We start from the raw sequence: 23,211 nt of genomic DNA on the forward strand, positions 1-23,211 counted from the left end.
CAAAATTTTGAAAGGACCAAGATAGCGTGGTCCCAACTTGTAGCTAGGGACACGGAAGCGGACATATTTAGCGGAGAGCCATACCTTGTCTCCAGGGGAAAAAACGGGAGGAGCTCTTCTTTTCTTATCCGCGAACTTCTTCATGCGTGATGAAGCCTGTAAGAGAGAATTTTGGGTCTCTCTCCATATGATGGAAAGGTCACGAGAAATTTCATCCACAGCGGGCAGACCAGAGGGCAAGGGAGTAGGGAGGGGGGGAAGAGGGTGACGGCCGTACACCACGAAAAATGGGGATTTGGAGGAAGATTCAGAGACCCTGAAGTTATACGAGAATTCGGCCCAAGGGAGGAGATCTGCCCAGTCATCCTGGCGGGAGGAAACAAAATGTCGCAAATAATCACCCAAGATCTGGTTAATTCTTTCTACTTGTCCATTGGACTGAGGATGATATGCAGAAGAAAAATTTAATTTAATCTTGAGTTGTTTACAGAGAGCCCTCCAGAATTTAGACACGAATTGGACGCCTCTATCCGAGACAATCTGCGTAGGCAACCCGTGAAGACGAAAAATGTGTACAAAAAATTGTTTAGCCAACTGAGGCGCAGAAGGAAGACCAGGAAGAGGGATGAAATGTGCCATTTTGGAGAATCGATCAACGACCACCCAAATAACAGTGTTGCCACGGGAAGGGGGTAAATCAGTAATAAAATCCATACCAATCAGAGACCAAGGCTGTTCGGGGACAGGCAGAGGATGAAGAAAACCAGCGGGCTTCTGGCGAGGAGTCTTATCCCGGGCACAGATAGTGCAGGCTCGCACAAAGTCCACAACATCCGTCTCCAGAGTCGGCCACCAATAGAAGCGGGAGATGAGTTGCACAGATTTCTTGATGCCCGCATGACCTGCGAGATGGGAGGAGTGACCCCATTTGAGGATTCCGAGGCGTTGGCGTGGAGAAACAAAGGTCTTTCCTGGAGGAGTCTGCCTGATGGAGGCAGGAGAAGTGGAGATCAGGCAGTCAGGTGGAATGATGTGTTGCGGAGAGAGTTCAACTTCTGAGGCATCCGAGGAACGAGAGAGAGCATCGGCCCTAATGTTCTTATCGGCAGGACGAAAGTGAATCTCAAAATTAAATCGGGCAAAGAACAGAGACCACCGGGCCTGGCGAGGATTCAGCCGTTGGGCAGACTGGAGGTAGGAGAGGTTCTTGTGGTCGGTGTAGATAATAACAGGAAAACTTGATCCCTCCAGCAGATGCCTCCATTCCTCAAGTGCTAATTTAATGGCTAGAAGCTCTCGATCCCCGATGGAGTAGTTCCTCTCCGCTGGAGAGAAGGTCCTAGAGAAAAAACCACAAGTGACAGCATGCCCGGAAGAATTTTTTTGTAGAAGAACAGCTCCAGCTCCCACTGAGGAGGCATCAACCTCCAATAGGAAGGGTTTGGAAGGGTCAGGTCTGGAGAGGACGGGAGCCGAAGAAAAGGCAGACCTGAGTCGTTTAAAGGCGTCTTCTGCTTGAGGAGGCCAGGACTTGGGATCAGCATTTTTTTTGGTTAAAGCCACGATAGGAGCCACAATGGTAGAAAAATGTGGAATAAATTGCCTGTAATAATTGGCGAACCCCAAAAAGCGTTGGATAGCACGGAGTCCGGAGGGGCGTGGCCAATCTAAGACGGCAGAGAGTTTGTCTGGATCCATCTGTAGTCCCTGGCCAGAGACCAAATATCCTAGAAAAGGAAGAGATTGGCATTCAAACAGACATTTCTCAATTTTGGCATAGAGTTGATTGTCACGAAGTCTCTGAAGAACCATACGGACATGCTGGCGGTGTTCTTCTAGATTGGCAGAAAAAATTAGGATATCGTCCAGATATACAACAACACAGGAGTATAACAGATCACGAAAAATTTCATTGACAAAGTCTTGGAAGACGGCAGGGGCGTTGCACAGGCCAAAGGGCATGACCAGATACTCAAAGTGTCCATCTCTGGTGTTAAATGCCGTTTTCCACTCATCCCCCTCTCTGATGCGGATGAGGTTATAGGCGCCTCTTAAGTCCAATTTAGTAAAGATGTGGGCACCTTGGAGGCGATCAAAGAGTTCAGAGATGAGGGGTAAGGGGTAGCGGTTCTTAACCGTGATTTTATTAAGACCGCGGTAGTCAATGCAAGGACGTAGGGAGCCATCTTTTTTGGACACAAAGAAAAATCCGGCTCCGGCAGGAGAGGAGGATTTACGGATAAAGCCCTTTTTTAGATTCTCCTGGACGTATTCAGACATGGCAAGAGTCTCTGGGGCAGAGAGAGGATAAATTCTGCCCCGGGGTGGAGTAGTGCCCGGGAGGAGGTCGATAGGACAATCATAAGGCCTGTGAGGAGGTAGAGTCTCAGCTTGTTTTTTGCAGAAAACATCCGCGAAGTCCATATAGGCCTTAGGGAGACCGGTTACTGGAGGAACCACAGAATTACGGCAAGGGTTACTGGAAACCGGTTTTAGACAGTTTTTGGAACAAGAGGACCCCCAACTCTTGATCTCCCCAGTGGACCAATCCAGGGTTGGGGAATGAAGTTGAAGCCAGGGAAGTCCAAGGAGAATTTCCGAGGTGCAATTGGGGAGGACCAAAAGTTCAATCCTCTCGTGATGAGATCCGATGCTCATAAGAAGGGGCTCCGTGCGGAAACGTATGGTACAGTCCAATCTTTCATTATTTACACAATTGATGTAGAGGGGTCTGGCGAGACTGGTCACCGGGATGTTGAACCTGTTGACGAGAGAGGCCAAAATAAAATTTCCTGCAGATCCAGAGTCCAAGAAGGCCACAGTAGAGAAGGCAGAGGCAGACATCCGCACAGGCACAGTAAGACGTGGAGAAGCAGAGTAGACATCAAGGACTGTCTCACTTTTGTGCGGAGTCAGCGTACGTCTTTCCAGGCGGGGAGGACGGATAGGACAATCCCTCAGGAAGTGTTCGGTACTAGCACAGTACAGGCAGAGGTTCTCCATACGGCGTCGTGTCCTCTCTTGAGGTGTCAGGCGAGACCGGTCGACCTGCATAGCCTCCACGGCGGGAGGCACAGGAACAGATTGCAGGGGACCAGAGGAGAGAGGAGCCGAGGAGAAGAAACGCCTCGTGCGAACAGAGTCCATATCTTGGCGGAGTTCCTGACGCCTTTCGGAAAAACGCATGTCAATGCGAGTGGCTAGGTGAATAAGTTCATGTAGATTAGCAGGAATTTCTCGTGCGGCCAGAACATCTTTAATGTTGCTGGATAGGCCTTTTTTGAAGGTCGCGCAGAGGGCCTCATTATTCCAGGACAATTCTGAAGCAAGAGTACGGAATTGTACGGCATACTCGCCAACGGAAGAATTACCCTGGACCAGGTTCAACAGGGCAGTCTCAGCAGAAGAGGCTCGGGCAGGTTCCTCAAAGACACTTCGGATTTCCGAGAAGAAGGAGTGTACAGAGGCAGTGACGGGGTCATTGCGGTCCCAGAGCGATGTGGCCCATGACAGGGCTTTTCCGGACAGAAGGCTGACTACGAAAGCCACCTTAGACCTTTCAGTGGGAAACAGGTCCGACATCATCTCCAGATGCAGGGAACATTGGGAAAGAAAGCCACGGCAAAACTTAGAGTCCCCATCAAATTTATCCGGCAAGGATAGGCGTAGCCCAGGAGCGGCCACTCGCTGCGGAGGAGGTGCAGGAGCTGGCGGAGGAGATGACTGCTGAAGCTGTGGTAGTAACTGTTGTAGCATAACGGTCAGTTGAGACAGCTGTTGGCCTTGTTGCGCTATCTGTTGTGACTGCTGGGCGACCACCGTGGTGAGGTCAGCGACAACTGGCAGAGGAACTTCAGCGGGATCCATGGCCGGATCTACTGTCACGATGCCGGCTGGCAGGTAGTGGATCCTCTGTGCCAGAGAGGGATTGGCGTGGACCGTGCTAGTGGACCGGTTCTAAGCCACTACTGGTATTCACCAGAGCCCGCCGCAAAGCGGGATGGTCTTGCTGCGGCGGTAGTGACCAGGTCGTATCCACTAGCAACGGCTCACCTCTCTGGCTGCTGAAGATAGGCGCGGTACAAGGGAGTAGGCAGAAGCAAGGTCGGACGTAGCAGAAGGTCGGGGCAGGCAGCAAGGATCGTAGTCAGGGGCAACGGCAGAAGGTCTGGAACACAGGCTAGGAACACACAAGGAACGCTTTCACTGGCACAATGGCAACAAGATCCGGCAAGGGAGTGCAGGGGAAGTGAGGTGATATAGGGAAGTGCACAGGTGAACACACTAATTGGAACCACTGCGCCAATCAGCGGCGCAGTGGCCCTTTAAATCGCAGAGACCCGGCGCGCGCGCGCCCTAGGGAGCGGGGCCGCGCGCGCCGGGACAGAACAGACGGGGAGCGAGTCAGGTACGGGAGCCGGGGTGCGCATCGCGAGCGGGCGCTACCCGCATCGCGAATCGCATCCCGGCTGGCAGCGGAATCGCAGCGCCCCGGGTCAGAGGATGTGACCGGAGCGCTGCAGCGGGGAGAGTGAAGCGAGCGCTCCGGGGAGGAGCGGGGACCCGGAGCGCTCGGCGTAACAGCAGTATTGTTCAGAGAGGCAGTCAGAGACTCAAGGGATCGGATCTCCCGGACATAGGCCATAGGGTCACTCTCAGAAGGGGGGAGGGTCAGCTTCCAGTATTTAGCAATCAGCATTTTAGCAGCCAAGACAATATGCATAAAAAGTTTAAACAGCTTCTAGGACAGGGCCCTACAAGACAAGTGCAGAAGGTAGACCAAAGGGTCCAGAGGAACACCTCCAGCACTGAGGAGATTAAATGGACCACCATTCACCAAAAACCTACTATAAGCGGACAAGACCAAAAAATATGGAACGTGGACCCCAGCCCAACCCCACAACACCAGCACTGCGGAGGAATAGAAGGGTTCAATCTATTAAGAAGTTCAGGAGTATGGTACCAACCCTGGAGCATTTTAAACTGGGTTTCCTTATAAGCCTTCAAAATTGAGGCTCTAGAGGCCCTCTCCTAAATCACCCATCAGTGGGGGATAGATATACAGGTGTTCAAGACCTCCTCCCAGTGGCCCATATAGTGGTGGGCAGGTTCAGCTCCACCCAATGGAGAATTGAGAATTAAATAAATGGCTGAAAGGAGACCCTTCGCCAGAGGGCCCTGGCTGCATAATTGTTCAAAGCCCGTAGGCAGAGAAACCACCTTGGAACCCAAGGAGGAGGACATATAATGACTGAGTTGAAAATAATGGAACTGCTCAGAGGAGAGAAGACCATTTCTAGATATTAATTGGCCGAACGGCAGGAGAGTTCGACAACGAAAGTGTGCCACATCTACACAACAAAAGAGCCCCTTAGAGCCCTTCTCCCTTACCATACCAGAGGTCAAGCCAGCTGGGAAATCAGGGTGGTACAGAAATGACCGCATAGGAGAGGATAGGGATGCCAACATAAACTTAACGGAACAGTAAGCCCAAACATACCGGGAGAAAGCCATCGGACCCAGAAGAGGACCTAGGGAAGGAAAGGAAAGAGGCAAAGTCCAGATGAGAAAGTTAGGATGAACAGGGGCAAGCCAAAGCTTCTCTAGCTCCATCCATCTGTTGTAGGCATGATAGGAAGACCACGGTACTAAGTGGCGTAAATGGGCAGCCCAATAATACTTGGCTACATCCGGAACAGCTAGACCCCCAAAGGATCTACCAGCCAATATTATTGACATCGGGAGATGATGTCTTTTAGCGTCCCAAATAAAGCGAAACAAGGCAGACTGAAAGGAGCGAATAGCAGAGAGGGGGACTCCGGGAGATACTTTCAAAAAAGTATAGCAATTTAGGGAGGACCATCATTTTAACGAGATATTTTGGGACCGCCACTTCTCCATGAGAACCCTAAGATCCCGATATAAGGAGGGGAAATTAGCAGAATAAAGGGAGGCATAGGAGGGAGTCAAGAGAACTCCAAGATACTTATGAGCAGAGGGAGACCATTTGAAAGAGAAATTGGCTCTGAGAAGAGCAGACAGGGAAGGGGGAGATTCAAAGGCTTAGAAAGATTAAAGGGGTATACCAGGAAAAAACTTTTTTTTATATATATATATATATATATATATATATATATATATATATATCAACTGGCTCCAGAAAGTTAAACAGATTTGTAAATTACTTCTATTAAAAAATCTTAATCCTTTCAGTATTTATGAGCTACTGAAGTTAAGGTTGTTCTTTTCTGTCTAAATCCTCTCTGATGACACCTGTCTCAGGAAACGCCCAGTTTAGAAGAGGTTTGCTATGGGGATTTGCTTCTAAACTGGGCGTTTCCAGAGACAGGTGTCACCAGAGAGGATTTAGACAGCAAAGAACAACCTTAACTTCAGAAGCTCATAAGTACTGAAAAGATAAAGATTTTTTAATAGAAGTAATTTACAAATCTGTTTAACTTTCTGGAGCCAGTTGATATATAAAAATAAAACTTTTTCCTGGATAACCCCTTTGACCTTATAACCCGAAACCACCTCATAGGAATGCAAAGTCCGATACAAAGCAGAAAGAAAGAGTAGAGGGCAAGTAAGGGTCAGAAGCACATCGTCAGCAAATAGACAAATCTTAAAATCCCTATCATGCAACTGAAACCAAGTGATGTCCAGGTCCCCCCGAATCAGAGCAGCCAGTGTTTCAATGCAAAAAGCAAAGATCAAAGGAGACAATGGACACCCCTGCCGGGTCCCATTAAACAGAGGAAAGCTCAGAGAAGTTACTTGAGGGAGCTTAATAGAGGCAGTAAGAGAGAAGTATAGGCCCCGCAGAGCGGTCAGAAAAGGCCCCGAAATCCCAAATTTCTGAAGAGTGGCAAAAAGAAACGACCAGCTTAGCCTATCAAAGGCCTTTTCAGCATTAAGGTTAAGGACCAGGGCCTATTCTGAGCGTCGATTAATCAAGTCTATCAGACCCAATACCTGTCTGGTGCTATCACCCCCTGACGACAGGGAATAAAGCCGACCTGATCTTTATGAATAAGGGAGGGAAGAAAGCCACAAAGGTGGGCAGTTAAGACCTTGGAAAACAACAGTAAAGCCTTTCTGACCAGACTGTAGGCCACAAATAAATCAGTGTAACTTTACATAATATCCTAACAGCACAGAGAGGAACAAGATGCATGAACAGCAACTTGACTGTAGACTTAGAGAGGTGACATGTGGCCAAAATGTATGCTTAGCATTAGCAAACCTAGACCACTTTTCTTAGTCTCCTCAGTAAAGGCAGAGCTGAGGGACACACACGTAGCTCTGGTGACACCCACTAAATAAAACTGTAGCCATGCACTATTATGGGCCCATATTGTACCTCTGTGTCACTGTAATTTTTGGAGGTTTTCTCTTATGGATTCGTATAGCAAAACTACGCCAACTAAATGACAGCTGAATGTTACAGTCATAGTCTCATAAACTGCTTAATACTGCAATACTGTTATTACACATTGAATGATTGCAAAGTTTAGGCTTGTGCCCAGGGGTCAAGTCCTGGGGAAAAAAGTGCAGGAACTGACCCAAGATTTCAACTTAAGGGCTGGTCCTGCAGGAGTCCTGCTAATGGGAACAGTGTTCCTGCTATGGAAAAAGTGCAGGAACTCCATTCCCATGCGTTTCTTCAGAGCTTGAGCGCTACTTGTGCCTAGTATTATTCACACCATTGTTTCTCAGGCTCATTTCACTTCTGCTTCATTTGAAACCCCAGCAGCAGATTGTATTATATTTGATAGGAAGGATAACACAGCATGTAGCACTATTCTTCCCAGCAAATGATAGAGAATACAGCAGAACCATCAGCAATGTTGGTGGCCATTAATTTGAAGTACACCATGTCGAAAAGACCTGGTGCATGCTTAAGTAAATATTTTTAGCATTCAGTAATAACTTAACAAATCACATGTAACCCTCTTGGGTACCATTTTATTTAATGCATTTACATGTGGAAAATAAATTTATATGTGTCCATGTGGATTTCCATGGTATTAAGCACCATCACAAATTGGCTCATTTTTCTTCACAATATCCCTTGGACTTTGGTTATACCATACGTCTTTATTATTGTTCACCACAGTTATAAGTTAGATTTGAGGTTATCAATATGTAGAAAATTGTATAGACACAGTGCAAAAATAATAGTAATGATATACTAAGTTTAACATATATGATAGATGCTACTCACAATGTACTATACAAACAAACACATTTCTGTTGAGTATATTATTACTTACAGTTGCATGAAGTTTTCCCTTTTTTGACATGGCCAGAAAAGAGTTGCTGAAAACTCCTCTTATTCCCACAATCCCTTGAGACAGAGCAAATATTTCCAGAATACCTAGAATGACAGAAATCCCAAAATAAAGCATTGCTCATGGCTCTTGAAAAGAGAGGAAGGGAAAAGAATAACAGCTCTCATTTTCAATAGCTTAGTATATCTATCTTTCATGAAGCTTGTGTAAATCCGTCACCCATTTTATTAGCACTCACTTGAAACTAAAGACTGCTCAGATGTCGGGGATATGTCTGGGAGTTTTCTCAGAGGCATTGTCTGTAGCTGCTCAAGTGGCTAAACCAAGTTGGTGATGTCTCGATCTCCCAAAATTAAGTCCCCACTAGATGGAATGCTTCTAATATTGCATAACCTAAGGAATCCATACTGTTGATTTTCTTAGTATTGTAGATGTCTATTTGCTTAATTTCTATGAATGATGAATTGACCATATTAATAAAGAAGGAAGGTTATCATGGAGAAGCACTTTATGATCACTGGTGCAAACACACAAGCTACTGTTGAGGAGTGTTAGGGCATTGTATACTCACCGCAGTGCAGTGTGTAAAGTACCCTCAACCATCTTTAGGAGTCTGTCTGTCAGCACATCATTGTAGCCATATTTTGTTAGCTAAGACTTTAAAAGTAAATGGAGATGAGGACAGAAAAGGAAAACAATCTAATATAGATATATTTGTGTGAGATGGTAACATATGGGGTGTTTATGATCTCACACTTCTATTTATTTCCACTATAAAATGATTATATAGACCACACAAAACCCATAGGTGCTACTTATAGATTTCATAGTAATTGTTGAAAAATCTGATATTTTCCCTAGGAGAAAGCCAAATAGAAAGCTTTAATCTGATGGGACATCAAGACAAAATGGAGTGCCACCTTAGTGAGATTGAAATAGACAAATCATCAGGTCTAGATGAAACCCATGTATTCTAAGGGAAGTATGTATCTTGATAGACAGACCATTATTTCTTATAGTTTAGGATTCTATAGTGATATGGTCTGTTTGAAAGCAAATGTGGGTCAAAGAGTAATCCTAGAAAAAAAAATAGGTTTAACCTTTATTGTGAGTAAAGTTGTTAAATATTTTCTATGATATGCTTGGGTATCTCAATGAAAATTAACATATTATTCTATATCAGCATCAGTATTCCTGTCACTCTAACCCGATCAACATGAAGAGCTCTAGACTGGACCAAGATAAGTCATTGAACGTCTTATATAAGATACTGTTCTGTATAAAAGATTGGTAGAAACACAAAGGTACTTACAACCTACAGCACCATACTTCTATGCCATGACATAATGCTGCTGTTGGAAGTGTACTAGGCTAAATAGGCTACAATGGAAGACTTATATTGCTCTACTATGGAGGGCACATGGAGAGAGAAGGTGTTACTGATGCACTGGCTTTGCAAGGTGCTACAAGAACAGAAAGAAAAAAAAACAGCAGAAGCAGAGAAAGGAAGGGGAAGGGACATATTGGCCACTAGGCACTTGAGGGCCAGTGTCTAGGCCAGTACCTAACAGGGATGAGGCAGCAACAGATGGTAAAAAATCATAATACTTTCGATCCCCTTACTGCCTTTCTTTGTGCTAGCTATTCAATCCGTGTGTTTTGGATGGGGAGGAAGCTATCACAGGCTGACACCAGATTCCTGAGGAAGCAGGTGGGCAAAAACCCACAAGTCACTGCAAAAGACCTGCACAGTAGGGACATACTAAATGGTGACTTTTACTGACTCAAAAGTACAATAAAAGGCAGCTCCAATATCCTCAAAGCTATGCAAAAAGCCACAGATGTTTGAGGATTTCGTTCTGTGGAGCAGTGAAACAAAATTGGAATTTTTCAGGCCTGTGCCACGGTAGTATGTCTAGAGGAGAAGGAATGAAGCATATGCTGAAAAGAGCTGTCTACAGTGAAGCATGGTATGTGGTGGTGGCTCAGTGATGCTGTAGGGCTACTTTGCTTCTTCTGGCACTGGAAACCTGCAGTGTGCAGAGGTCAAGATATATTCAATAACGTATCAGAAAATCCTAGGAGAAAAGATGATGCTCCTTGTAAGAAAGCCGATGATTGTATATCAATAGACTTTCAAACAAATCAATGATCCTAAGTGTGGTACCCACGAGTTAACCCAGTTTGTCCCTCTGTGAACCCTAGCAACTTTTGCAAATTGGGGTTCCTGCCTAGCGTGTACCCATGATGGTGTGTGCAACAGAAATATACCCAAAACAAATATAACTTGAGTCCTCTGTGCGGAATCCAAACAGTATATTCTCTTTAGAGCACAGGACAGCAAGTTACAGTCCTTTAAAATGAATGTGTAAAAATTGGTCACAGTTCCTTTTTATGTTGCTTTGTAAGCAACAAAATGACAAATAAGTCTATTTTAGCTGTTTTAGCACTTTTGTGTTGCTAGTGAAGATGTGTGTATAGTCCAGTAATGGAAGTTGTCAACTGTAGATGGCCTACACAGGTTGGCTAATTGTGGTGTAAATACTTGAAAAACTTTACTCATTATTAAGTATAACACTATTTCCTATTGCAGGGTGAATGCTAAGATGATAAGATCATGAAGTAATAGCCATGCAGCACCAACACAGGCTGAAAGTCTGCAAAGCATTAAAAAAAATTTTAGGCCTAGGCATGAAAATGACACAGTATTATAACTTGGCATCATAGGCTCAAAGGCTGAAGAAAACAAATCATGGAATGTCCAGTATTAAGTGTTTGCAGAAGAGTCCTTAATCCGCTATTTCCCTCTTCTGACTAGACGATTCTTCTTCTTGGAGGAGAAACAGGATTTCAGAAATGATTGCCCTATCAGGGTGGACTAGAGACAGTCTTGGGTATATGCATCCTGAATGCCACATGATGCAGTGATCATCATAATTGATCTTGAAGTGACTCAGGTTAGAACCTAGCGAATGGAACTGAATTTACCAGGAAAGTCATGGCTTGGTAACTTGCTTGTAGTAACTATTACTGATAATGGATCACTGTCTAAGCCTAAACCTCTTTCTCTTCACATGACCTAACAGAGAGCAGACAGGCTGTGTCTGCAGACTCCTCTGCCAGGGCAAGGCTAAACTGGTTTGACTTCAACCCTCTGGAGAGATGATTAAAGGAGACTCCTCCCTGAGGTTGTTTAGCGTTTTTTGCATAGAAACCAACTGAGGTGAGTCACGTGACCAATGTTCCATACATCCTGCCATTAGTGGCAGCAAAATGTTTTATCTTGCACATCCATAATAGCACAGTGTATGCAGAAGTACAAATGTGACACTGTGAAGCTGGTGTCTGTTAATGCTTGACATTTGTAGCATGCTATAATAGCAAAAGCTAAAAAAGATAAGAGAATGCTCCAATGTGAAATATGTAGTAGTACTTTGTGAGGACCCACTTATTGAAACTTACTCACCAGGTGTTGTTGTGAAATCAAAAAGGCACAACACTCAGCAGGCTTGAAAAAATGCAAATCCCAGATAGAAATGCAGGTGGTAGTAGTTCCCTGTAGAACTGCTGCTGGATCCCTCTACTCACACAGATCGTGAGCACAATAATGGAGAAGGGAGCACACAGGAAGCGTGCATGGATTGTGGAAAATTAAAGTGCTGTCCTTAGATCGGAGTATTGCATGAACCTCAAGGTTCATGCAATACCCTGGTCTAAGGACAGCGCTTTCATTTTCCTCAATCCATGCACGCTTCCTGTATGCTCCCTTCTCCATGCTCCCTTCTCCATAATAGCAAAGGGGCACTCTATTACATACTAGAGACACTGGTCGTGAAGGAGTGGAATAGTACTCTGAGACCACAGTAGTAAATAAAAGTGTCAATTTGCCTTCAATTTGGAAAAAACTTACGCTATATCAGTTGCGTTGAGTGATTTGCACTGTTTTATTTATTTATTTATTTTTTGCAAACAGCTGAAAATGTTTACAATGTTTGTTTTGCAAACAAACCTAATTTACAATGGGGGATGACTAGTACTGTATAGTATAAGGACATGTAAGGGATACTTTTATCCAATAGACTAAGTGTAATCTGCCTGCCAGTACCTCAATGCGATGGTTTCTTTAGCAGTGCTTTTTCAGCAGTTCCAACCCAAGAAAAGTAACATATTGTTACAGATGGCTCCTGCTTTACAAACAAGAGCTGTTACAAACAGCTCCATTTCTTCGAGCAGCCTTTAGAGTATGACAGGGGAGAAACCTACATTACTGGTCATTTTCCCTTTGAGATTTCTGGGATTTCTGCATGCTCAAAGGATACTTCCCTTCCCTTTCCCAGTCAGGTCACTGGGTTTCTTATACAGTCACATTATTTTGCAGCTAACATGCAGAAACAGTTTAGTTGGTCATTAAAGGGGTTCTCCAGAATTAGAAAAACATTCATTCTTCCAGAAAGAGTGCCATGCTTGTTTTTAGTCCATTCTCCAAAGAAAATTTGTCAGAAACTTTCAAATTGTCTTCTCCTAAGGTAAGGATGGAAAAAACACCTGTTTACTTTCAGTTCTATAACATAAGTAGAACTTGACTGAATCATGTTTTTCCATAAGCCTAATGTGGTTGTTGGGAAATAGGGTCCCTTGCTGAGGAGTCCCACTTGTGAGCCAGCGCAGCTCTTGTTGAACCAAGTCTGTCCATGTGGACACCATTCATTTGTAGCAGCTGCTACAGTAGATAGAGCAGGCAAAAGGCAAAGTACCGCTTTTAACATTCAAACAATAATGAAAAATCTTTTTTTTGCATAAGAAATGTACAACTAACCACAGGTAAGCAGTATATTGACCTTGGGTTATTAAGAAAATACTACAAATCAGAAATATTGAGATACGTGATCTTTAGAAACTATTGTGTTTATAAACCCATCCAAGAATAGCATAACAAGGTTTTCGTGAGACCTGGGTTAAAATAAGAGAGCTATCAGTTTTATGACACAGCAGTTAGATATAAGTGAGATCACTTAGCATCTGGGACTCATTAGACCCGCTTTACATATGTTCAGCATCCAACATCATTTCCCCTCCAGCGCTGTAGAAAAAGCACCAGAGGGAAAAAGAGGATAGAACTGATCGCATTCATTTGAATGGGACAGTTCACATTAATCCGGCATCTCAAGTTGGGCGCTGAATGGTTGGACATGCAGCACGGGCGCCTTGCGAGGAACGCATCTTGCTTCATTCCCTCGTCCGTTGTTTATTAATAATAAATACTGGATACTAAACAACTCAGTGCAGAATGTGACACGACTCCAATAAATACAGGTAACAATACAAGTCAACCTATCAGCTATGGATACATGTGTGATGACGACATATAGGGGTGGCAACCAGACAATGGTAATGACCATCCTATGTATGATTGGTAAAAAACATCAAAAATGAAAAATTTAAAACAAGGGGCCATGTCGACCTTGTCATTAAGGCCCAAAGGTCCACAAGCATCAGTTTTTAATATCCAATAAGTTTCTCTTTCTAAGAGAAACTTATCGAGGGAGATACCTTGCTTAGGCTCCACCTACTCAAGTCCAGCGAACGTTAGTACATCAGGGTTTGCTCCGTGGGCTTCTACTACATGATTAATGAGCCGGGGGGCTCCCTTACGGGTGCGTAACAGTTCCCTAATGCGGTTGAATAGTTGCCTAATCGTTTTACCGATATAGAAATATCCACACAGGCAAAAGATGACGTACACAACGAACTTGAATCTGCAGGTAATCAGGGTTTTAACTGTATGCATGTATCCACCTAGCAGCATATTTTTCTGTCTTGTATTCTGCTTACAGAAATTGCAACTGTTACACGGGTAATTCCCAACAGGAGAACAACTATTTAGCCAAGTCTCTTATTTTTTTGATGTTTTTTACCAATCATACGTAGGATGGTCATTACCGTTGTCTGGTTGCCACCCCTATATGTTGTCATCACACACGTATCCATAGCTGATAGGTTGACTTGTATTGTCACCTGTATTTATTGGAGTCATGTCCCATTCTGCACTGAGGCCCGAAGAAGCACGTTCACCGTGTGAAACGGTTCCGTTGCCCACCCTTGTACCCCCCACCTGTCTGTCTCTCTCCCCTGCATTCTGTACAGTGAGTATGTCGCAATAAAGCAAGACCTCACATGAACCAGCACTGGTGAGTTGCCGACTTTTTTCGCTATTTCTACCTTCAAGTAATTTACAAATCTGTTTAACTTTCTGGCACCAGTTGATTTTAAAAAAAAAGTTTTCCACGGGAGTACCCCTTTAATGATCATTTAAACCAAGACATGCCATAAAAATGTATTAGGTGCCACTCATGAACATAACTGTTAATATCATTGACACATACATATGTAAATGTTTTGTGCCAACTTCTTTATATTAGAAGATTCTGTAACTATGTGCAGGCAGCTGTACAGCATACTTTTCAGCCATAAACCAACAATAGAGGATTTAAGAAAAATGTTCACACTGGAGAAATTTTCAGCACAGATATTAAGACACATTTGTTATGCATAGTGCACTATGAAAAGAACAATGAAGTGCTTTTGTTTCCCAAGAAGGAGGCATGGCCTATCAGAAAAGGGGTGTGGAATGAATGCAAAAGAGCATGGCCAAAATGTGATGCCAAATGCTAAAAAAAAACACCACTGGGAATCGAATCTGGAGCCATTTTAATCTGTCCATATAGCATTGTACTGTCAAACAATTAGAAAGTATTAGTTAATTCTAGTGTTGAACATGAATATTCGAAATGCAAATTTTTACCGCGAACATCGGCACTTTGCGATTTCGTGAATATTTAGAATAAGGTGATATATATTCGTAATGACGAATATTCTTTTTTTTTTGCGAATATGCAAATATTCGCGAATATCGGCACTTCCAATCAGAGGACACTGATCCCTCCCTTCTTTTAGGTGAAAGATATAATCGCGCATGCACACTCTTTGTGAATTTCATTACGAATATTCTCATGGAAAACAAAAAGAACATAGCGAATATGCAATATTCATCCATATATTCACGAAATATTGTGAATTCGAATATGGCCTATGCTGTTCATCACTAGTTAACTCTCCTCATTATTTTTTGTTGTTTGAAGCAGGCAGAAACAGAGAGCAGTAAGGGATTTTAAATCCGTGGAACATGATCTGCGGGGGACCAGGGTAGGTAAGTATGATTTGTTTATTTTGTTTTTTCATATATGTGTATTTTTTTGTTACACTACACCATTAGGGATCCATTTGGTATAAAAAAAAAATATAAAAATTGTATTTAATTACCTTGTATAAACCTGAGGTAACACAATTTTAGCTAATGATCAGACTCTGTGTGACTCTCGCTCATTGTTTAAAATGGGCAAAACAGACAGAAAAACAGTTGTGTTAGGGTGCATTCACACCACGTTTTGTACATACAGGTGCTGGATCCGGCAGGGGTGGAGGGGCAAACTGGGCGCTCCCATACCCCGACCGGATCAGTCCGTGACTCCATTTACTTTACGGTGACTCCGGTCGGCTCAGTTTTGACCCGTATGCAGTTTTGGACCGGACCTAAAACCGTAGTAAACTACGGTTTTAGGTCCGGTCAGGAAACCGCATACGGGTCAAGACTGAGCTGATCGGAGTCACCGTTTGACTCCGGTCGGGTCATTAAAGTAAATGGAGTCACGGGCTGATCCGGCCGGGGTACGGAAGCGCCCGGTTTGCCCCTCCCCCCGCCGGATCCGGCACTACAAAACGTGGTGTGAATGCACCCTTGGCTAGGTTTCCACACAGGTTTTTCTGGTATTTATTTGAATACTGCCACTGCAGTTTTTAGCCAAAGTCAGAAGTTGATCCAGTAGGAAGGAATGTCCCATTCTTTTTGAATAGATTTATGGCTTTGGCTCAAAAACTATCCAAAAAAGCTAGCCTAATAAATATTGTATAGAGAATAAACATGCGCAAAGATTAGAAATGTGATTATACCTTTTTTATTATTCATACTTTATGTATATAAAAGGTATAAATCAGCATTTAGCATGCAACATTTCTTGAGCTGTGAAAGAAAGATATATGGTTTCATTGAAGACCTACTTTCATTTTTATACCTGCTGTCTTTCTATAGAGAGCATTCTGTTCTAGGCTGCTGACAGCATTATTCTATACAGTCAGATCCTGTGAACAAAGAACACAGATAAAATGTCTGAATTTATTGGCAGCAATAACGTGAATGAAGTTGAAGGTGGTGTCTTTTTTAAAGCTCATGAAAGACCCTAAGCTGCATATGAGCAGGAGCTTGCTATAGGATCTGCTACAATGAAATGTAATATTGAGATTATACTGTATATAATTCATACTAATGGAAATGTATTTGTAAATACATTAGGACTTTACTCTTGGTAGCCAAATGGGCAAATAAATGTAGTGCCATTTGGCAAATAGAAACACTGAAAAAATGCAGCAATTTACATGTGTAGATGAAGTGGCACTAAAGAAAAGAAAGGAAATGTGTAGGTTTTATTCACTTTCTTTGGACACATTTGGGGTTCTGCTTCATACTGTCACTGTCTACACTGTGGACTGTTGAGTCAGGGTTGTGTGAGCAACCGGATTATTTCTACACATGTTGTTCTTTATCTACAGATCTTTTGTAAATGCATGCACAGCTACATGTCAGTCACCGGAGAGAGGGGCGCACACCTTTTATGAATACAGCAGGCTCATAACTATTAGAATTTGTTCTGTTTTTTATTTCATGGTGTTTTCTTTTTTGCTCTGGATATTGTTTTCTGTATTCCATGCATTGCCATTTCTCATCCGTATTTCATCTGTTCTTTGTTAAACTTCTTTCTTTCTTTTTTTTTTTTTTTTTGCTAAAATGCGGATGTATAAATATGAAACAAATATGCACATGGGAATTATACAAAAGTAAAACATGTATTTTTCAATCCATCCCACTAAGTTTTAGGGGCTAAAAATGGTAACAAACTGATCGATTAGAATATGCTATTGGAAAAAATCCCATAAGATCTCCATAAAAAAATATAAATGTGAATGTAAACAATTTACATACATTTCTATGAAAACCTATATGTCCATCCATCTTATATCTATTTTACAAAATGTCAGCTGAGATATAATACATTTTATTACAAACAGATAGATTATAAACAAAGTTGTAATTATTATAGTTTTTTTCCTTCTAAAGCTACAATGTATGTCTAGTAGTAATTCCATTGTATCTTCCATGTAATTACGGTACTTGTAGTAATCCTTATCATAATGTAATAATAAGTAATAACGGCCCTCTGATCAATATAATAACTAGTGGGGAGTTTTGACCCAGGGGACAGCATTATATAATTTGGTACACTATTCCTACAGACTAGTTTAGAGACGTAGAGCTGTGGAAGAGAAGAAGCCAACCTTGGAAGTGCGCATAGTGTGTGCTGAAAATTCAGTATGAAAGCCAAGTTGAGGTATTAGCTGAGCGCACACTATATTAAATGCTCATTCCCAGCCAAAAGGCACCATGGGGACTTGTTTTATTTGTGTTTATTATACAAAAGGCCATGCAGAACAGGATCACAGATTCTCAAAGCTGTTCAGCGTGTCCAGAAAACAGTGTATTATGTGTTCCAACAATAAATGTGTATACCCAGATGCTGCTGGCTCCCTGCAAGATCTCGTGTAGTGAATCTGTCAGGAGTGGAGGCTTGGGAAGTTGCACTTGGCTGATGGTGTAGACAATAAAAATAAGATGGCTTCAACATGTGTCTTTCATTCCTACTATTGGCTATAATAACATCATAAATTAACTATTATTATCACAGGAAGCACCAGAACTGAACCAAATATGGTACTCTACATTTGCCCTTTGGCTTACCATTATGTAACAAAAATAAGGTTTTAGCATTGATTATGATATTGACATAGCTCCTTGTTCCTTTAAATCCCCTTCATTTCTGTGAAACACTTCTAGACATATAGTAAGTACTTATATTAAGCTCTATATAAATCTTGCGATTGTTGAAGAGGTTGTCATTATTGGATGTCAACCGGCTCCCATTACTACAGTGTAGGAGACTACAAGAAGGCATTATTGCTGCTATTCATTATAAAGCCATGGCAGCCATGAAGGATCATTTTTTAAATGGACCCTGCAGAATTACATTCACTCATAATGGGGTCTATCACTTTGCCTTTGGGGTTTCAGTATTTTGATAACACAAATCGTGCTGTAGACTGTCATTCCTGCTATCAAGAAACCGGAAACATTCCAACAGAATGGGAAAAATGCCAATGTCACACGTCTGCCTTGATAAAATAATAATACACAATTCTAGTAATGCTATTAATGTAATTGTTACAATTGTTAAATTGAATGCTTTACCAAAAGAAAAAAAATCTTAGCTTCACATTTGTTAAGGCTGGGCACCAGTGTTATTATGGTTCTAATTCTGTACTGTCACATATTATTCGTACTACACCCTCTCCCTGTGTGTTCTTGTCGGAACACAGATTTCTCCCCCAAGACGAAGCCTACCGTGTGGCCGTGCGTCTGTGCAGTCCATGTAATTTAGTGAAATGCACCTGTTAAGTAGAGGTCCTAAATTCCCAACATTGTTTCATTGACATACACACAAGTCCCTATGTTTCAGAGTCCTGTCAAACACATCAGTCACTACTTCAGTCCAAAATAATGTCCCCCACCAGTGTCAATAGTGCAAGTTTATCATAATAGTTAAATCAGGCCTAAAGTGCAGCTTATAAAAAGATCTGTTAACCTTTAATATGCATGTAAAGGTATCTGAAGAAGCTCAAACCATGTGTATTTTCTCCCCTTGTATAGGTCTAAATTTGAAGGCATTTGAGATAAAGCAAGGAATACAGGGATAGACTTTTTTCTAGTCACTTTATGCGTGCTGTTCACCTAGTTTGGTCTCAGCAGTTAAATTTTAAGATACAAAAAGTCATTAATGTGCCAAGACATTCACTTAAATGTAATATTTGTATGTTTTTTGTAATTGAAATAGAAAATTATTATTACAGTTTGATTAGGGAATCTTTTCTTAAATCTTCTACACAATGACCTTTGTAGCTTTGTCCTGTTCATGGGTCTGCAGCTGGACATGACTATTTCCTTTCTGTTTGCGTCTGTGTGTTCTTTATAGGTTACAAGTTGGAGGACGCGTGTTACTTTCTAAACTTCTAACAAACTTTGTACTATGTCTTTTCATTACTGCAAACAGATGTACTTTGGCAGAAGTTTCTCCTCTAGAAATGAATACGATCTGTCTAATGATATGTCGTGATAAGCTATTTTAAACCAAACAAGCTAAAAAAAATACAGCAAAAATGCCTGTATGTACATCCCCTAAAAATGATGATTTATTCCAGTTTGCAGCTCTGGACAAATATCCCCTATGTATTCAAGTAAATATTGAAGGTCATATGCTGCCTTTCCAAACAAGGTCGTATTTAATGTCACAGATATGTGCAATCTTCTATTTAGATTTAACTAATGTTCAGTCTATTATGAAATTCTTTTGTTATATTTCATATATATTAAGCCTAATGGCAACAATTTAGTGTTTTATTTCATAATTTAGTGTGTTATTTTGTGATTTTTTTGTTTTTGTTTTGCCTATACATGGTTGTGTGAGGTTTCAAATTAAATAAATAAATACATGAATGAATGAATTAATTAATAATGAAAACTTCTAAACCTCTAGATTAAAACTTCACCTTTTTACTAAATTTTTTTAAGGTCACGTGTTCACTTTTTGAACTTAAAAAAAAAATATATATACATATATAATTTGTTCTTTTATATTTCAATAAATAAATATGTGAAAAGAAGATATATTAAAGTTTTGAGCAGTTTCATTCCATAGCATATCATTTGAGTACAGCAATAGTTCCTAACAACTTCATAGAATATAGAATTATGCATTACAGTCTCATGGATTAAAATACTTCTACCTGTAAGTTCTTCAGTAAAACTCATTTTAGATTGTCCTGACAACTGGATAATTCCTTTTTATTTGGACTGAATAAAACATCAGTTTCAAAGGCTTCTAATCCATTCGAAAAAAAAAAATCCTGCATTTCAGTCTCACAAGGTAGAATCCATCATGCTGAGCTACCTACTGAAGTGTGGAAGAATTATAAGACTCTGATAAAGTCTGCAGTGCTGATGTAAAATAATTATTGATATACAGTATATATAGCTGACTTGTCTGGAGTACTAAGTAAACATCAAGAGGTGTTACATTCAGGGAGTTTACACTTTATGGATACCAATGTATACACTATTTGATATATGAAAAATAGAATACTAGAAAGAGAGATATGGAAGGAGAGAAAGAGCCTGTATGTATACTGTACATAGGTATAGTGATGGCTCAGGTCAGTCTCTTAAGGACCTCACAAGTGCAATGAAGGATGTAATGTGCATTGTCTGCTGTGTTAGATGATTATGTTTGTAAGGAAACCAGGTTTTAATAATTCATAAGAGGCTTTTAAACTTTCTGTCTACAAGGAAATCTTATGGAACACTTCATGCCTTCTCTTCTATTTATCCTAAGCCGATTAATTTTTTTCCAAAATAATAAATAAAAATAATGATAATAAATATTGAGTATTGAGTACAGTCCTAATATAATGATGAATTCATATGGATTACTGTTATACATTCGCTGTTATCAGTATAGAATTCATTACAACATATTTTCAATCACTGTTACATAATAAGACATTCCACCTATCACACCTTTTCTATCGAATACTGTGTACGGTGTTATTAGCTTGGATCAATTTCTTTGAGCAGTAGTGTGCCTGAGTGTAAAAAACAAGACAAGCAGAGATCTTTTTCTATAAATAAGTCTGATGCGCAGACATGCAATAGTTACCGGTTACATACACACGTCTAATAGTCTGTCTATCTGCCTGGATTGTATCTAATATATTAAGTGTTTAGCAATGTATTTCAGTGACCCCTGAATAATGAGAAGTCGGATTTCCTTGAGGAAAGGTGGTACTGCCAGAGAGGCAGGACAGATAAACAGAACAGCATGGTTCAGTGCGTGTTACTTGTGCTGGAGGAAAGCACATCTGTGCTAACATTTCTCATCTACATGCTGGGAAATAGAATGAACAGAACCAACTTACTTAAATGATTAGCCTCGTGTGAGCCGTTGACTTTGCCATCCGGGTGAATCTGAAGGTGGAATCCGATGCCCACTCTGCAATACAAGCTACCAGTCCTGCGCCCGGCTGTGCTCCACTGGGACCCACTGATCTCTGATCCCAAGGAGGGTAAGGAAGCAGAGGAGGCTACTGCACTTGTTATATGATTACTGGAGCCCTTCAGGAGCTGCACCTTGGATTTTTTCTGCTTGGAAGCTGCTAACAGTGCTGTCCAGAGGTGGGATGTGGAGAGGAAGAATAATGTGACAAAACACAGTGAAGGAAATCTCATTCTTTCAATAGGAAATATCCCAAGTGCATTTTGCTGCCCCAGTGGCTCCTGCAGCAGCTGCCAATGTGTCAGTCGGTGGCTGTAGCCTGGTGTTTGCGTGTGGAGATGGTAGGCATGGCTCACTGCTAACCTGAGCACTGGCACTGCTAGAGATATTTATAACACTGGTGAGCTCACAGCAAGAATGCCTTCCTGCAGCACACCCCAGATCAGGAAGGCAATGCTGCTGTCATGCTCTCCTGGTAGAGGTCTTCTAAGAAGTAAAAAGTCTCCTTCAAGTTGGATCTGTTAGCAGTACTGTGGTGGGTACAGTGCCACCCTTTGGGGATTGGAGAAAGTCCATAGATCACATGTGGGGGGGATCCCAGCTGGACACAGATGTCTTCCATCTCACCAGAAAGAAAATGTGGGCGAATCCAAAATCCACAGCAGAAGTGGTGGCTTCCTGCAGATTCCCTGGGGAGGGCGCTGCTCACTGATGTGCATTACCATACCTTTAGTGATCAATGGGGGCAAGCTGATACTCAAACATCCTATCAAATGCTGTCCTTAGGTCCCCTGAAAAAGGGTAGAAAAAGGGTAGAATACTGTTCATGCCTTCCTTGTTTTTTTGTCTGGTTCTACTTGTCTTAATCATAGAACTGTCAGTCATCCCTTAGCTTGTAGGAAACAACACACACATATTAATATATCCTATGGAGCAGCAGACCTTAATACTATGTCTGCATTGTTAACATTTTTCTTTCTAAACATTAAAGTCATTTTATAGGCTACTTATACTGTGTACCTGCATATCACGTCTGTGTCACCGTTTATTGTCCACTCATCTGTGTAGAAACATCCCAGGTCTCTGTTCATCCTTGTAATGTGCAGAACGAATGAGGTGCAGCCAATTCTCTGAGCAGATTGGGAGCCATGTGAAGGACCACGATGAATGATTGATGACAAATCACACAGGACTCATCCTTAAAGGGGTACTCAACTGCCCCAGCATCCAGAACATTTAGGGGTTGCGGAGGTCGTGACGTCGCGACCACACCCCTTGTGATGACATGCCACGCCCCTCAATGCAAGTCTATGGGAGGGGGCGTGTCAGACATAGACTTGCATTAAGGGGGCGTGGTGTGACATCACGAGGGGCGTGGCCATGTCATCACAACCCCTGCAGCCCACACCCAGCAATGTTCCGGACGCTGGGGCAGTGGAGTACCACTTTGAGAAACCTGAAAGTAAAGAATCCACTTCTCTAAAAAATAAAGTCTTCAATACAAAATTTAAAAATATCTCTCAATATTGTGACAGATAATATTTAAAATGCATCATAAATACTGTGTAAAAACAAACTAATAATAAAATGGATACATTTATTCTTTGATCAAGCGATTCTCAGAATTGTTGCTTAGAAGGCTTAAA

At 41.8% G+C, this 23,211-nt stretch overlaps 1 protein-coding gene across 1 annotated transcript in view; it reads right to left on the reverse strand.

The window, feature by feature from the left end:
- The window catches only part of FGF5 (fibroblast growth factor 5), an 83,475-nt gene extending 60,874 nt beyond the window's left edge, over positions 1 to 22,601 (reverse strand). Inside the window, exons 1-2 of the mRNA XM_056568943.1 lie at positions 21,489 to 22,601; positions 8,277 to 8,380 (exon numbers count right to left, since the gene is read on the reverse strand). Of these exons, the coding sequence (XP_056424918.1) occupies positions 8,277 to 8,380; positions 21,489 to 21,798 (414 nt within the window). The 5' untranslated portion in view covers positions 21,799 to 22,601. The remainder of the gene's footprint in view (positions 1 to 8,276; positions 8,381 to 21,488) is intronic.
- Between the last annotated feature and the right edge of the window lie 610 nt (positions 22,602 to 23,211).

The sequence above is a fragment of the Hyla sarda genome, chromosome 1 (assembly GCF_029499605.1).
Source record: "Hyla sarda isolate aHylSar1 chromosome 1, aHylSar1.hap1, whole genome shotgun sequence".
In the NCBI taxonomy this organism is placed as follows: Eukaryota; Metazoa; Chordata; class Amphibia; order Anura; family Hylidae; genus Hyla; species Hyla sarda.